This window comes from Phalangium opilio, unplaced genomic scaffold (assembly GCF_054372755.1).
Source record: "Phalangium opilio isolate 3A_F unplaced genomic scaffold, DU_Popi_V2 ptg000053l_1, whole genome shotgun sequence".
Classification (NCBI taxonomy): domain Eukaryota; kingdom Metazoa; phylum Arthropoda; class Arachnida; order Opiliones; family Phalangiidae; genus Phalangium; species Phalangium opilio.
The window spans coordinates 1,497,815-1,510,385 of NW_028324172.1; the positions used below are offsets into that span (position 1 = coordinate 1,497,815).

Consider the following 12,571-nt stretch of genomic DNA (forward strand, 5'->3'; position numbering starts at 1 on the left):
CCCGATGTTTCCCTCCCTTACAAACACCCTCTCCCTATAGTGTGCTACCGCGAAGCTGGGGGGGGAGGAAACTGTGACGTTAATATTGGGTCCCGAATTCGTATTGCCCAAGCTGACGACGTGTCGCGACTGCCAATATGGTCGCCTGAAAATAAGGTAAGAGATAAAAGCATGTGACGTCACTACAAAGTTCGTGGTAACACACTATAGAGTCATTTGTCTACCCGTGTGAGAACGTCATACGCTTTTAACTCTTAGCTCAGCGTCCTCCCGCTACTCGGGGGAAACAGCATTCCCTCTTACAAAAACCCGCCCAGTGGGAGGGAGATAACTGTCTTTTTCCCTCTCTTCCGAAATCACTCTATACAAAGCACAACTCTACAATTAACTACTTATTCTCATATTACCTAAAAAAATTAAAATAATATATTATAATTTTTCTACCTTGAAATGTCCCCGGTTCCAAATCTTGCGTGTTTCTTTCCGGTTCGGCTGTTTTCTTCTTAGCGAAATTTTAGAGGACCAAAAAATGGCGGGATTCTACAATGCAGTACCACATGTTGGAGAAAAAAATTAATATTAGTCCCATAATTTACTATTTATTGTCATATTTGTTTAACTGGAAGATTAGTTACCTTCAAATGTTCATTTATCCAAATCTTGGGTATTTATTTCCAATTGCGCTTTTCTATTTTGTATCAAATCAATTGGACCAAAAATGGCGGACTCCTACTATGCACGACCGCGCGTTGCTTGCAATCGAAAACTCGAGAATCCGCGAAAAAAGTAGGGGAAAACCAGTACGGTACGAAAACTACACAAGGGATGATGGGACACGAGAGTGACGAGAAGAAACTGTTTTTTGAAAATTGTCAGGGCGTTGGCGAGGGTGCAGTTAGCCTTATTCCTGATCAGCGCCACCTCCATAGCGGCGACTTAGAGAACTACTGTAATCGGTGAGCCAACCAAATGTCGCTAAAATCTGGTGACGTCTATCCGTCATTGACTCTCGGGAATCTGACCAAAAATTAGCCCTGTTTGAAGCTCGTTGAAGTTAATTTCAGCATTATTATTAGAATTAAATAATAAAATAGGACTAAATCGGGCTCCAAACTTCTTTATCGACGATATTCAACACTTACCTAAAGGTAAGAACTTATTTTATAACGTTTTTGATGCTTTTAAAGTAGTGCAACTCGCTAAGCCTTGGCATGCTGCTTTGGTTAAAATTGAAAATAATCTTTCAGTAAATGATTTTAATTATTAATTAAAGTATATAAGTATTCTGATTATGAAAATTTTACAACAACGTATTTGTTTACATTTTTAGACATGGGAAAAGGATCTTGCATTATAGAAAATTGTCGAAACAACAATCCGTCGCTTACTTATCATACTTTGCCGAAAGATAAGGAGCTGAAACGAAAATGGTTTCATGCCATAATAACGGCAATAGGAAATAAGCCACCCGATCTCAAAATCTCACTTATATGCTCCAAACACTTTTTGAAAAGCGACTATTTACCCACTGGAGCATTACACCGCAAGCACCTTAAACCATTTGCAATACCTTCCATATTTCAAAACACGAAAGTGACTGATGAAATGATTGATGAAATAATTGAATCTAACACCAGCCAAACGCTTCCGAAAGGTGCTTTTTCTCAAATGAGCCCGAAAGAGCGAATCGAACTAATGGAAGAAATGGGAGCATTGCATGTTAATCCAGAGGAGCTTAACGTACTGCCTATTCATCCAGCAGACCTGAATCCCGAAGATCCATTACCAGATTTTGTAGAGGAACAGAGCCAATCTGATTTACCCTCGTCATCATCGTCTCACTCTCAAGCAAGCAGTGGGATATCATTGAAATCCCCAAATACTCAAAATAGACCACGTAAAGTTGAACTTAGAAGAAAAGAAATTGAACTACTTACACTTCGGAGTAAAGAAAATTTTACATTAACAAAGTTCGTAAATGACGATAAAGCTATCAAATATTTCACTGGCTTTCCTTCGTACGAAGTATTTTGGGCATTCTATCAACTCTTGCTACCCGAATGTACTAAACTTAATTATGTGACTGAAACTTCAGATAAAGAGTTAATTCAAGTTGTGAAACCGGGACCACCAAGGAAACTAAATCCAATGGAGGAATTTTTCATGACACTTATACGCCTGAGACAAGGAACCCCAGAGCAATATTTAGCCTATTTGTACAATCTATCACAAGGTTATGTTTCTAAAATCGTAAATACGTGGATTTTGTTCCTTTTCGAGTGTGCTCCTCATTTACCCGTATGGCCATCGCTGGAAAGAACAAATGAGCTGGCAACTAAGAAAATGAAAGAAAAATATCCTGGATTGAGACTTATCGTCGATTGTACAGAATTCGAACTAGAAAAGCCTTCAGCATCTGAAGCACAAAGAGAATCGTTTAGCGCTTATAAACATGTTAATACAGCGAAGGCGCTCATTGGAATGGCAACCTCGGGCCACATAACTTTCTGTTCCAATCTCTACGCAGGAAGAATTTCTGACAAGAAGCTATTTATGCATTGTGGTCTTATAGACATGCTGGATGAAGGCGACGCTGTAATGGTAGACCGCGGTTTTGATGTGGCTTCTAAAAATGTTACACTCATCATTCCCGAGTTTCTGAAACAACAGTATCAGTATACTTCATCTCAACTTTCTGAGAACCGTAGTGTTGCCATGGCACGAATTCACGTTGAAAGGGCTATTGGGAGAGTCAAGGAATTCAAGATTTTGAATGGACGTATTCCCTTGACCTTGTCACCAATGCTGGAAAAAATCTATATAGTTTGTTGTTATTTATCAAACTTTACCGGAACTTTAGTAGCGAAGCTAGACTGATGAGTCTACTTATGAAAAATAAACGGCTTTTTAATTGATATCTTTTTTATTTGAAATAGAACCATCATTGAAGGTTCTCTGAAAAATGGACCACCGATGGTTCATTCTTGAAACATCATTGAACCTTCTTAAAAAAATGAACCACCGATGGTTTATTATAGAACCATCATTGAACCTTCTTAAAGAAATGAACCACCGATGGTTTATTATAGAACCATCATTGAACCTTCTTAAAGAAATGAACCACCGATGGTTTATTATAGAACCATCATTGAACCTTCTTAAAAAAATGAACCACCGATGGTTTATTATAGAACCATCATTGAACCTTCTTAAAGAAATGAACCACCGATGGTTTATTATAGAACCATCATTGAACCTTCTTAAAAAAAATGAACCACCGATGGTTTATTATAGAACCATCATTGAACCTTCTTAAAGAAATGAACCACCGATGGTTTATTTTAGAACCATCATTGAACCTTCTTAAAAAAATGAACCTCCGATGGTTTATTATAGAACCATCATTGAACCTTCTTATAGAAATGAACCACCGATGGTTTATTTTAGAACCATCATTGAACCTTCTTAAAAAAATGAGCCTCCGATGGTTTATTTTAGAACCATCATTGAACCTTCTTAAAAAAATGAACCACCGATGGTTTATTATAGAACCATCATTGAACCTTCTTAAGGAAATGAACCTCCGATGGTTTATTTTAGAACCATTATTGAACCTTCTTAAAAAAATGAACCACCGATGGTTTATTTTAGAACCATCATTGAAACTTCTTAAAAAAATGAACCACCGATGGTTTATTATAGAACCATCATTGAACCTTCTTAAAGAAATGAACCACCGATGGTTTATTATAGAACCATCATTGAACCTTCTTAAAAAAATGAACCTCCGATGGTTCATTATTGAAGCATCATTGAACCTTCTTTAAAAAATGAACCTTTATGGGTTAATTTTTAAACCTTTTTGAACATTGAACCTCTTCTGGTACGTATTTGAACCTCAATTGAACCTTTTTCAATAACAGTGGACTATATAACCCTTTCGAGACTAACAGGACCTGAGCAAACAATAGCTCAACCTGCTACTAGTACGACCAGGGAGAATTGATGTAAACTGGACTACCATGTCCCTCTGCTAACTTGAAGCAAACTTTCCTCTCTTTTTGCTGCTCATTACCGGTGCCATTCCCTTGAATTTCTGTTCATTATAACTACTATCATGAGTTTATTTATTTCAAATCAAAATATAAAAAAATGGATTCTTTTTCCTTTTGTGCTACTTAGAATTTACAAATGTTTATAACCTTGTGCCGTGACATATCAAATAGTCTCTAACCATTGTTAGAAACTCGAGAGAGAAATTGGGCAGTAACACTGATCATGCCCTGAACTATGAGAAAGAACAATACGACGGTTGACTAAAGTGCCCTTGATATTACATCATTTTTCAAAACCGCGAGTAAAAATCTTACTGTCCCTATTGAATTTGGCGCCATTGGTTTTAGAATTATTAAAGTTTTCCACTGCGAAGCGTTCCGGTCACGAATGGGCATGTAACGTCTTTAGGAACCTTTTAAAACGCTGAACCATACACGTACTCTCCCAAAAGTAATTAATGTAATGATAAAATGTTTTCGGGGAATGGAATTGTGGTCGAAAAGCCGAGATAAGTAAATTTTTGAAATTGATTACCAGTAAAATAATTTATTTCAACGTAAAACGGTAATGGAACGTTGTTTTTTCTTAAGCATGCATTTTAAGTTTCAATTAAAAAGAAAAATTAATATCTGATCCTTCAGACAAGTGATAACCTCAGTCTTAACGATACTTTTTAGGATTCTAATCAAGACATTTTTGATTAATATTATAGGGTTTGATAATATAAGTGAGGATCACACTGTACCCTCTTAATACATTCGTTATGCAACATCATGAAGTATTATATAGTTCTGCTTATATATAACATTTTGCGTACATGTGTTGCACGAAACGTAACAGGGTAAACTTCAAATAACAGTGTGCTTTTTGAATTATTTCATTGAATGGATTGCCAATTCGTTCGGTTCGAGACCCTTCTTTGAAAACGGTAGGCTGAAGAATTACCAAACACAAAATCACCCTTTATTGCGTAAGGTTCAACGTAGGAGCTACCCGTAAATTAGTTTTTCCGAAATACGAAACTTTTAATTGCTTTCGTTTGTAAGCGGTCGTAGCTCATGTAGAGTAACTTTTTTTCTAAAGTTATGCAAGCCAAAAGTAAATATACAAGGAGTACGTAACTCTGCCAACAATCTCTATGCGTGACGGGGTTTTTCAAGCGCGTAAAAACACAGACAGCTGCGTGGAATGTAGGCAGTAAATAGACCCTGTTCAAAAGTTGGGGGTAATATATTAATATTGTGTATGCACATATTGTTTTCATAAGACGAAACATCCGCTAGATGGATCCAAAGACTTTGGATCATGTGGCTTCGAAAAAAATAGCTTTGGTGGACTGGTACTTTGAAGCTCCATCTAGCGTCTTATAATCCACACACTGGATGTTCCTTCTTAACCTTATAACAAGCATTCGATATTGGGGTCTCCCTTTTGAAAAGGGTATATTTTAGATATGGAAACCCTTTCATTAGTTTCTTTTTTGTAACTTATCACAATGCAAAAGGATTTGGCTACTGTTTATAGATTAGCCTCCCTAGGTTTGAAATACGTAAATTGCTTGTGAAGAAAAGTTATTTCAGTATATTGTGGATACGCATTATGATTCTCAAATTAAATACTTAGCTTTAATTGTACTTTTTCTTTAGTTTCGAAACAATTACTTACTTTCTCCATGCTCTAGTAAATATATTTATTAGGAGCAATTCATGGCCAAGCCGAAACCCTTTATTATACCAGGTAAGCATACAGCTAATAAGAATCATTGCGTACACGTTTTCTCAACGTCTCTTTGCAGATTTTGCGAGATGAGCTTGACTAATCATTCTGTATACGAATTTTACCTCGCGAATATTATATCTCGTTGCGCCAGGCACCTTGCACGCGCCTTGGAACTCGTCACACTCGTATTCCAAACCAACCAATTAAAAGATTCAGAGTTAAGAGGGGTGATAGACCGTCCGCAAAATCCTCATAAAAATTAACTTGGGAGTTATGGGCCCCAATGATACCTCTTAAATTTATATACTTAGAATAGAGTAGCACTGAGAGGGAGGAGCTACGGGGACGTGGCGTCAATATTGGTAGTCTAAAATCGCTAAAATCAGAAGTAGGATGAAACTAGAAGTAAAGAGCTCTAGCATTGGTAATAGATCCTGGCATTAGTGAACAAATTTGAGGATCTTACGCCGCTTCAATCGCGCTTACGCTAGAGAGAAAAAAATTGGTCTAGTTCCAAAAAATTTCCTATCTCCTTCCCTTCATCCTATAGCCGCGGAACACGGACGAGGGTGCTTGAATCTCAGACCACCTACCTGGGTAGGATGTCTGAGCTTCAATCTAGTTCGGCTGTCTACCGCCGCGAGCGTCTCACGTTTAGGAGGGAAAACTCAGAAACCAATACCAGAGGGCCAACCGTTGGCGTGTTATCAAGAATATTCCCTTTCGCCAAGTGAAGAATTTGGTTACCTCAATACCTCTAGTCCCCTTATATTACTTCTGACCGTACTTATAATGGTAGAAATAATATTATAGAAAATTGATATTATGGCTATCAATGATTTAACACTGTGTATTGATTTGGTAAAATTTAACGTAATTTGTGAAGTATATACTTGAAAAAAAAAATGCATAACACTATGAAACTTCAAATATCCAGTCCAGATAGCTAAGCTACGTTTTCAAACAAATATTTTATAGTGTGCTTTCGTATTAAGAAAAATTATTGCAAACATTTCCTTTTAATGCACAAACCGGAATTGATGACGTAATTCCATGTGGGAGACGCGGATCAAAATTCATGCCACGTTAATAATCAAAGTATTTAATTTAACTTTAAACGTACCTACGTACCAACCGTCGTCTCACTTAGGAATCAGCCTGTTCCGACTTGCCCTTAAAAATATCGACGTGACAATGAGAACAATGGCAAAAACGTGTTCGTTTCTTGTTTACTGACGCTTGTGTCTGGAATTGTTTGTTTCGTCATTAAGTCGGTATTGACAATTCGGCCATAAGTATATAATTTATTCTATAAGTCTTCGAAAAGTGAAAGTTATAGATTATATTTTTTGGCCTAATTGGAAATATATAATACCAAAATAAGTTGGTTAGTATCAGTTAGTATTTACTCATAATCATGGTGTAATATATTGATAGCAAGCGGAGCATGAGGACATCCTTATAATAATTTTCATGATGTTATTTTTAGTATACTATGAGACCTTTCTTAGAGGACACTAGTACATTGTGAGTAAAGGTTTCGTCTATAGATTAATGGATTTCCAGCAATATTATACTTTCAAGAACAAGTGGAAAAATAGGAATATTATCTGCAACAGGTGCTTTCGTATTATCTACGTACGTACCTGAGCTCACGTTTTAGAAAATTACACGGCGTCGAGGAGCTATTCACTAATGATAATTTTCGTTCAGTAGGGATTTTCATTGGTTATTTTGAAGGAATTTAGATAAAGGGCGAGATAGAGGTTACGTGTCGACATCTTAGTACCGTTAAAGGTAGCACGTGGGGGCTACTCACTAATTAACACATTGGTGATTTTAAAACGGATTGAGATTGTGGGTTATTTAGAGGGCAGTCTTATCATTTTAGAGCGTAGAGGGGCTACTCACAATTGAGAACTTTCGTTCATTGTTGACTTTCTTCTACGTTTTTAGAATGGAAGGGCATTATGGGTAATCATCGAGGGGCTACTCACTAAAACCTTGTTGTAGATTTTATACGGAATTAAAAATAACGACGGAAGGTGTTCTTTATATTTTAACAGTGTTAGCAGACGAATTTTTACTCAATGTGTGCTAGGATGGTACCAGAGGCTTAAGCCATGTGCCCGTATACATAATATCGTCAATGAATTCTTGCCAGTAGCCGCTGTAGTTTTAGTTATACTTTTACAATGAAACTCGGGAATGCTAATAATTATACGCTCAGTCAAATATTTCGGCATCACCAAAAAATGTAATGAAATTGTAGTCTATAATAATATTCTATTAACTACTACTAATATACTATCTAGATGGAGAAGCTCACTGCATCGATCAATTTTGAATTTCAGCTCGATGAAGTAGAATTTAGAAATGTGAACGTTAACGTCGTTATTAAAAACTCTATTTACCGAGTAAATTACCGCCTTAAATTTGACCATAAATTAAATTACTGTTATCTCGATAATATATACTTAGTTTTATTGTAGCTGTTTAATTTTTCATACTATTCTAAGATGGCAGATCTTTAGCATCAACGACGTCATACTCAAGCAATTGTTATCGATGGAAGTGTTACAGACCATGTCAAGCCACAGAGTTGGTTCATTCGATGGGAGTCGTGCCGCCTCGAGCGATTTGAGGGCGACTTTCATAGGCACAACTAATGTTAAATGGAGACATTTAGAAAATGTATAAACAGACCAAAATAAAATTAACGCTCAACTAAACGTTAAAACCACCGAGTAAAATCGGACTGCGTTTGCCATCTTTGAACTCAATAACTAAGAGGCGAGACACGTGGCTTGCTTCTGGATTTATTAGAATGCTAAAAAACAATTAGAGTAGTGTTTTTCGAGGGGTATCTTTGACAGCACACAACATCAATGGATTTTCTTTATCATTTTCAATTTTAATAGACCATCTATAGACCAAGTTGCCTGAATAGACCAAAGAAAAAAACGTTTTGGGGGCGGGGGGGGGGGTGGTGAATGGCTAACTCATAATATTTTCATTAATTGGCACCTGGAGTATAAACAGCTAATCAGAATCATTGTGTGGCTATTTTTGCAACGTATTTAATCTGATTTTGAGGGAAGAGCCAGACTTATCATAATGTCTGCGAATAATCTGTTTCGTTGCGCCATGCGAGCAACTAGGAACTCGCATTCATCTTTAGCAAATTAACCCATGACTTGGCCTTGAATCAGGTACAAACACATGTGAGGAAGCTTGAGATAGTATTTTATTCGTCAATAACATAAACAAACTACATAGGAAATACATGGAACACCGATGAAAAAATTGCAATACCACCGGAATTTATTTATGTAAATGAAACAGGCATAAATAACAGCTTATTTATACTTCAGACCGACTCATTTAAACCTTCGTGGGTCCATTTATACCTGGTTTTTGGCATTTTCCCCGACTGGAGAAGATAGATTTATTCCAACTCCCAAAATTCTCGGTTAACTTTTGCTGTGACTGTCTAAATGCAGGTTGTGGGTCGGCAGCAAATAGATTTCAAAAATAAAGCTTGGTTTCTTCGGTGCCACAATATGGCGACAGCAGAAAGACATATGGTGACGTCACGCATTTTGAATTTTGCTTTCGCGCCACAGTTAGCAGCGCCGCGTCTAGTCTTTAAATGGCAGTTTTTTCGGCCACCATCTTTGTGGAGTTTTAAGTTTTTTAACTGGGTTGTTTAAGGCGGTTTGTTCATAAAATGGTTAGGACCTGTTGTTTAAAGAGCTGTAAAAGTATTAGTAAAAGGAAAAGTTAAGTTTATTTAGTATACCCGGTATTATAACAAACCAAGATAAGGCAACGCGAGAATTATCCTCTAAACGTCGTAAACTTTGGTTGAAAAGGTTAAGCCTTGGCCCTGATGTCGTAACAAAAAATACTAGAGTTTGTTCTAAGCATTTTTTCTCTGGTAAGTGATAAGATTTTAATTCAAATTGCTCCTGTTATTAAGTATATAATCTATGTTTTATTTAAGCAAAACCTTCTGCGCTATTCGATAAAACTAACCCCGATTGGGTTCCAAATAAGAGTCTAAACCCACTAAGTGTTTCAAGTGATGCTTTTCTTCAAAAGTCGGTCGCAAGATATCAACGCAAAAAGAGACGTTCTGCACTAGGGTATATTACAAACAAGATACATGTATGTATTCATTTCAATTTGTTTTTAATAAGCCTATCTCATAATGATTTGTATAAAACTTTATCAGAGCACAAACATTAAAAATAAATCTACTGCTTGTATTAGGGAAACGGAAGAGAGTCAAGCTTCAAGTACTTTCCTTGGTCATGAAAGTGAGACAATTTTAAGAAGTTTCGACGAGACAAACATATAACTTTGTACAGCAGAAAATACAATAAATGAAGACGATATTTTCACTGATGAACTCTCTGCCATTATAGAACAAGAAGAAACACAACTCGTAGAAAATTCGCCGAAGATTGAGGATGACCAAAGTGCTCTTGTCTCTTCCAGCCCAGGGCCTTTAAAATTATTTGTTGATGGTAGTATGCAAACTTCAATTAGGGTTTACGCTGATAAGGAGGTTCAAACTTATTCTGAATTTGATTTAATATCTGATTCAAAATTCTCACGATATCCCCAATATCGAAGGCGTAGCTTGATGGGGGGCTGAAATCAGTGAAATGAATGATAATATTAAAGAGACCAACCGTACGGTCTCCCGAATAGACGAAAGACAAACAGCAATAGAAAACTCGCTATTAGAAATCCAAGAGGTTATTCAGGAAATAGGGCCTATTAAAGAGAAGGTGGACGATTTGGAGAACAATCTCCAAATCGTCGACCAACGAGCAAAGGCAAACGCGGAGGCAAATCGGTTACGCCTAGAAAACCTAGAAGTCTCTATTAAAAGAAACAAACTAGTCATTAGGGGTCTACAGGATAGGGAAACTGAGAGTCGAAACGACCTCGCGCAAAAAGTCCAATAACTTAAAATCCAATCTAAGAGTAGTCCCGCATCAAGTATTCCAGAAAGGGCCATTTACCGCAGGAAAAATACGAAATATTGTTTTCAAAGCCGATACTTACGATGATAAAATAGGACTACTAAGGAACAATACCCTGTTAAAAGGCACAAGAATTTACTTGGATCACGACTTTACTTCAGATCAGCAATTAGCTAGATTCAAGCTACGCCAGTTTGCGAAAACTAAAGCCCCAAATAGATATAAATGGATTGCAACCAACGCAATTGAGATAAATGGAGCCTCATTTAAGTACCACTTTGCTTCTGAAAAAATCGTCCAAATAGATATTTAACTAATTTACAATTGAAAAATGTCCACAAATGTTTTGTAAAAACTTCAGTATCAATGATTAACATAATTTATAATAATATCAGAAGCGCAAACGCCAATTTCCTAAACTTATTGACATCTTGTATCGATCTCTATGGGGAGCTGATCGATATTTTCGCATTAGCTGAGACATGGTACAGGGATACTTACGCAGACTTGATTCCCAATTATACATTCATTGGCTGTGGAAGAACGGACAAAAGGGGAGGGGGGTGGGGTTCTACCTCAAACATAATATTAGATATGAAGTTATAGGAAAATTATGTGTCAGGAACGATGATTGCGAAATGTTTTCCATTAAAGTTGACAACACCTCCTTAACTGTGATCTATAGACCACCTAGTGGCAAATTAGATAACTTTTTTACCATATTAGAGGGAGCTATCGCGAATAGTGGGGGACCAACTGGCAGGAAAATTATTCTTGGAGACATAAACATCAACTTGGCGGAAGCAAATGCAAGCGTAACAAAATTATTAGATCTAATCCAGAGCTATGGCCTAACCCAACATATCAATGTACCCACTAGAATAGGGGTGCAATCTCTATCACTGATAGACCACTGTTACAGTAACTTCCAAATGAACTCAGCCGTCTTAACCTCAATAGAGATCACAGATCACTTCCCACTTTATATTACGTATGATATATCCCAGCCGATTAGACCAAAACTTAGAATAAGAAACTACTCCACTGTTAATAAGGCAAGATTTATCAACCACCTCACAAATTCCAACTGGGACCTTCTACTTAATAATAAAGATCTCAATACAGACTACAACACATTCATCAACCGCGTCACTAAAGGCTATATTGACTCTTTTCCGTATTATGAGGTACACAAAGGGGACTCGCATAAATGGATCTCCAAACCAATAATTGACTCCATTAAACAAAAGAACAAATTAAAAACACTATCTAGACGTAGACCAAATGAAACAAACAAAAATAACTATAAAAAAGCACGAAACCAATGTACTAAACTAGTGCGAAACGCGAGAGTAAATTTCTACCGAAACGAACTGGACAAGCATAGCAATGACCCCAAAAAACATGGAGATTAGTCAATGAATTAATCGGGAAAAACAAAAGAAAGGATAATTATATCTCCACTACTACATCAGTAGAGGACTTCAATAGTTTTTTCTCTCCTACAAATACCTCTAACCATAATGCCTTGCCTAAGGATACGAACCTACACCTCATTAATCGGCTACCAAACTCAATGGCCCTTCTGGCAGTAGACGAAAGGGAAATCATGTCCATACTTAATCAGATAAAACCTGACACATCTGCAGGGTATGATGGCTTATCCCCTAAGATAATTAAAGAGTGTGCGGTGTGGCTTGCCCCGCCAATAACAACCCTTATTAATATGTCTTTTGATATCGGGTCATATCCTGACGCATTGAAGCAAGCTGTAATAGCTCCAATGTTTAAAAAAGGCG

General features: G+C 36.9%; 1 protein-coding gene and 1 long non-coding RNA gene across 2 annotated transcripts; both read left to right on the plus strand.

The window, feature by feature from the left end:
• The first annotated feature begins 1,978 nt into the window (after positions 1–1,978).
• Positions 1,979–2,877, plus strand: LOC149672355 (uncharacterized). Its single transcript, XM_089840161.1, has 2 exons — positions 1,979–2,018; positions 2,096–2,877. The coding sequence occupies exons 1-2, from the start codon at positions 1,979–1,981 to the stop codon at positions 2,875–2,877; spliced, it is 822 nt and encodes a 273-aa protein (XP_089696287.1).
• A 6,680-nt stretch (positions 2,878–9,557) lies between these two features.
• On the plus strand, positions 9,558–10,469 carry LOC149672356 (uncharacterized). Its single transcript, XR_016367127.1, has 3 exons — positions 9,558–9,715; positions 9,782–9,945; positions 10,013–10,469. It is a non-coding gene; the product is annotated as an uncharacterized LOC149672356 (long non-coding RNA).
• Positions 10,470–12,571: the final 2,102 nt, after the last annotated feature.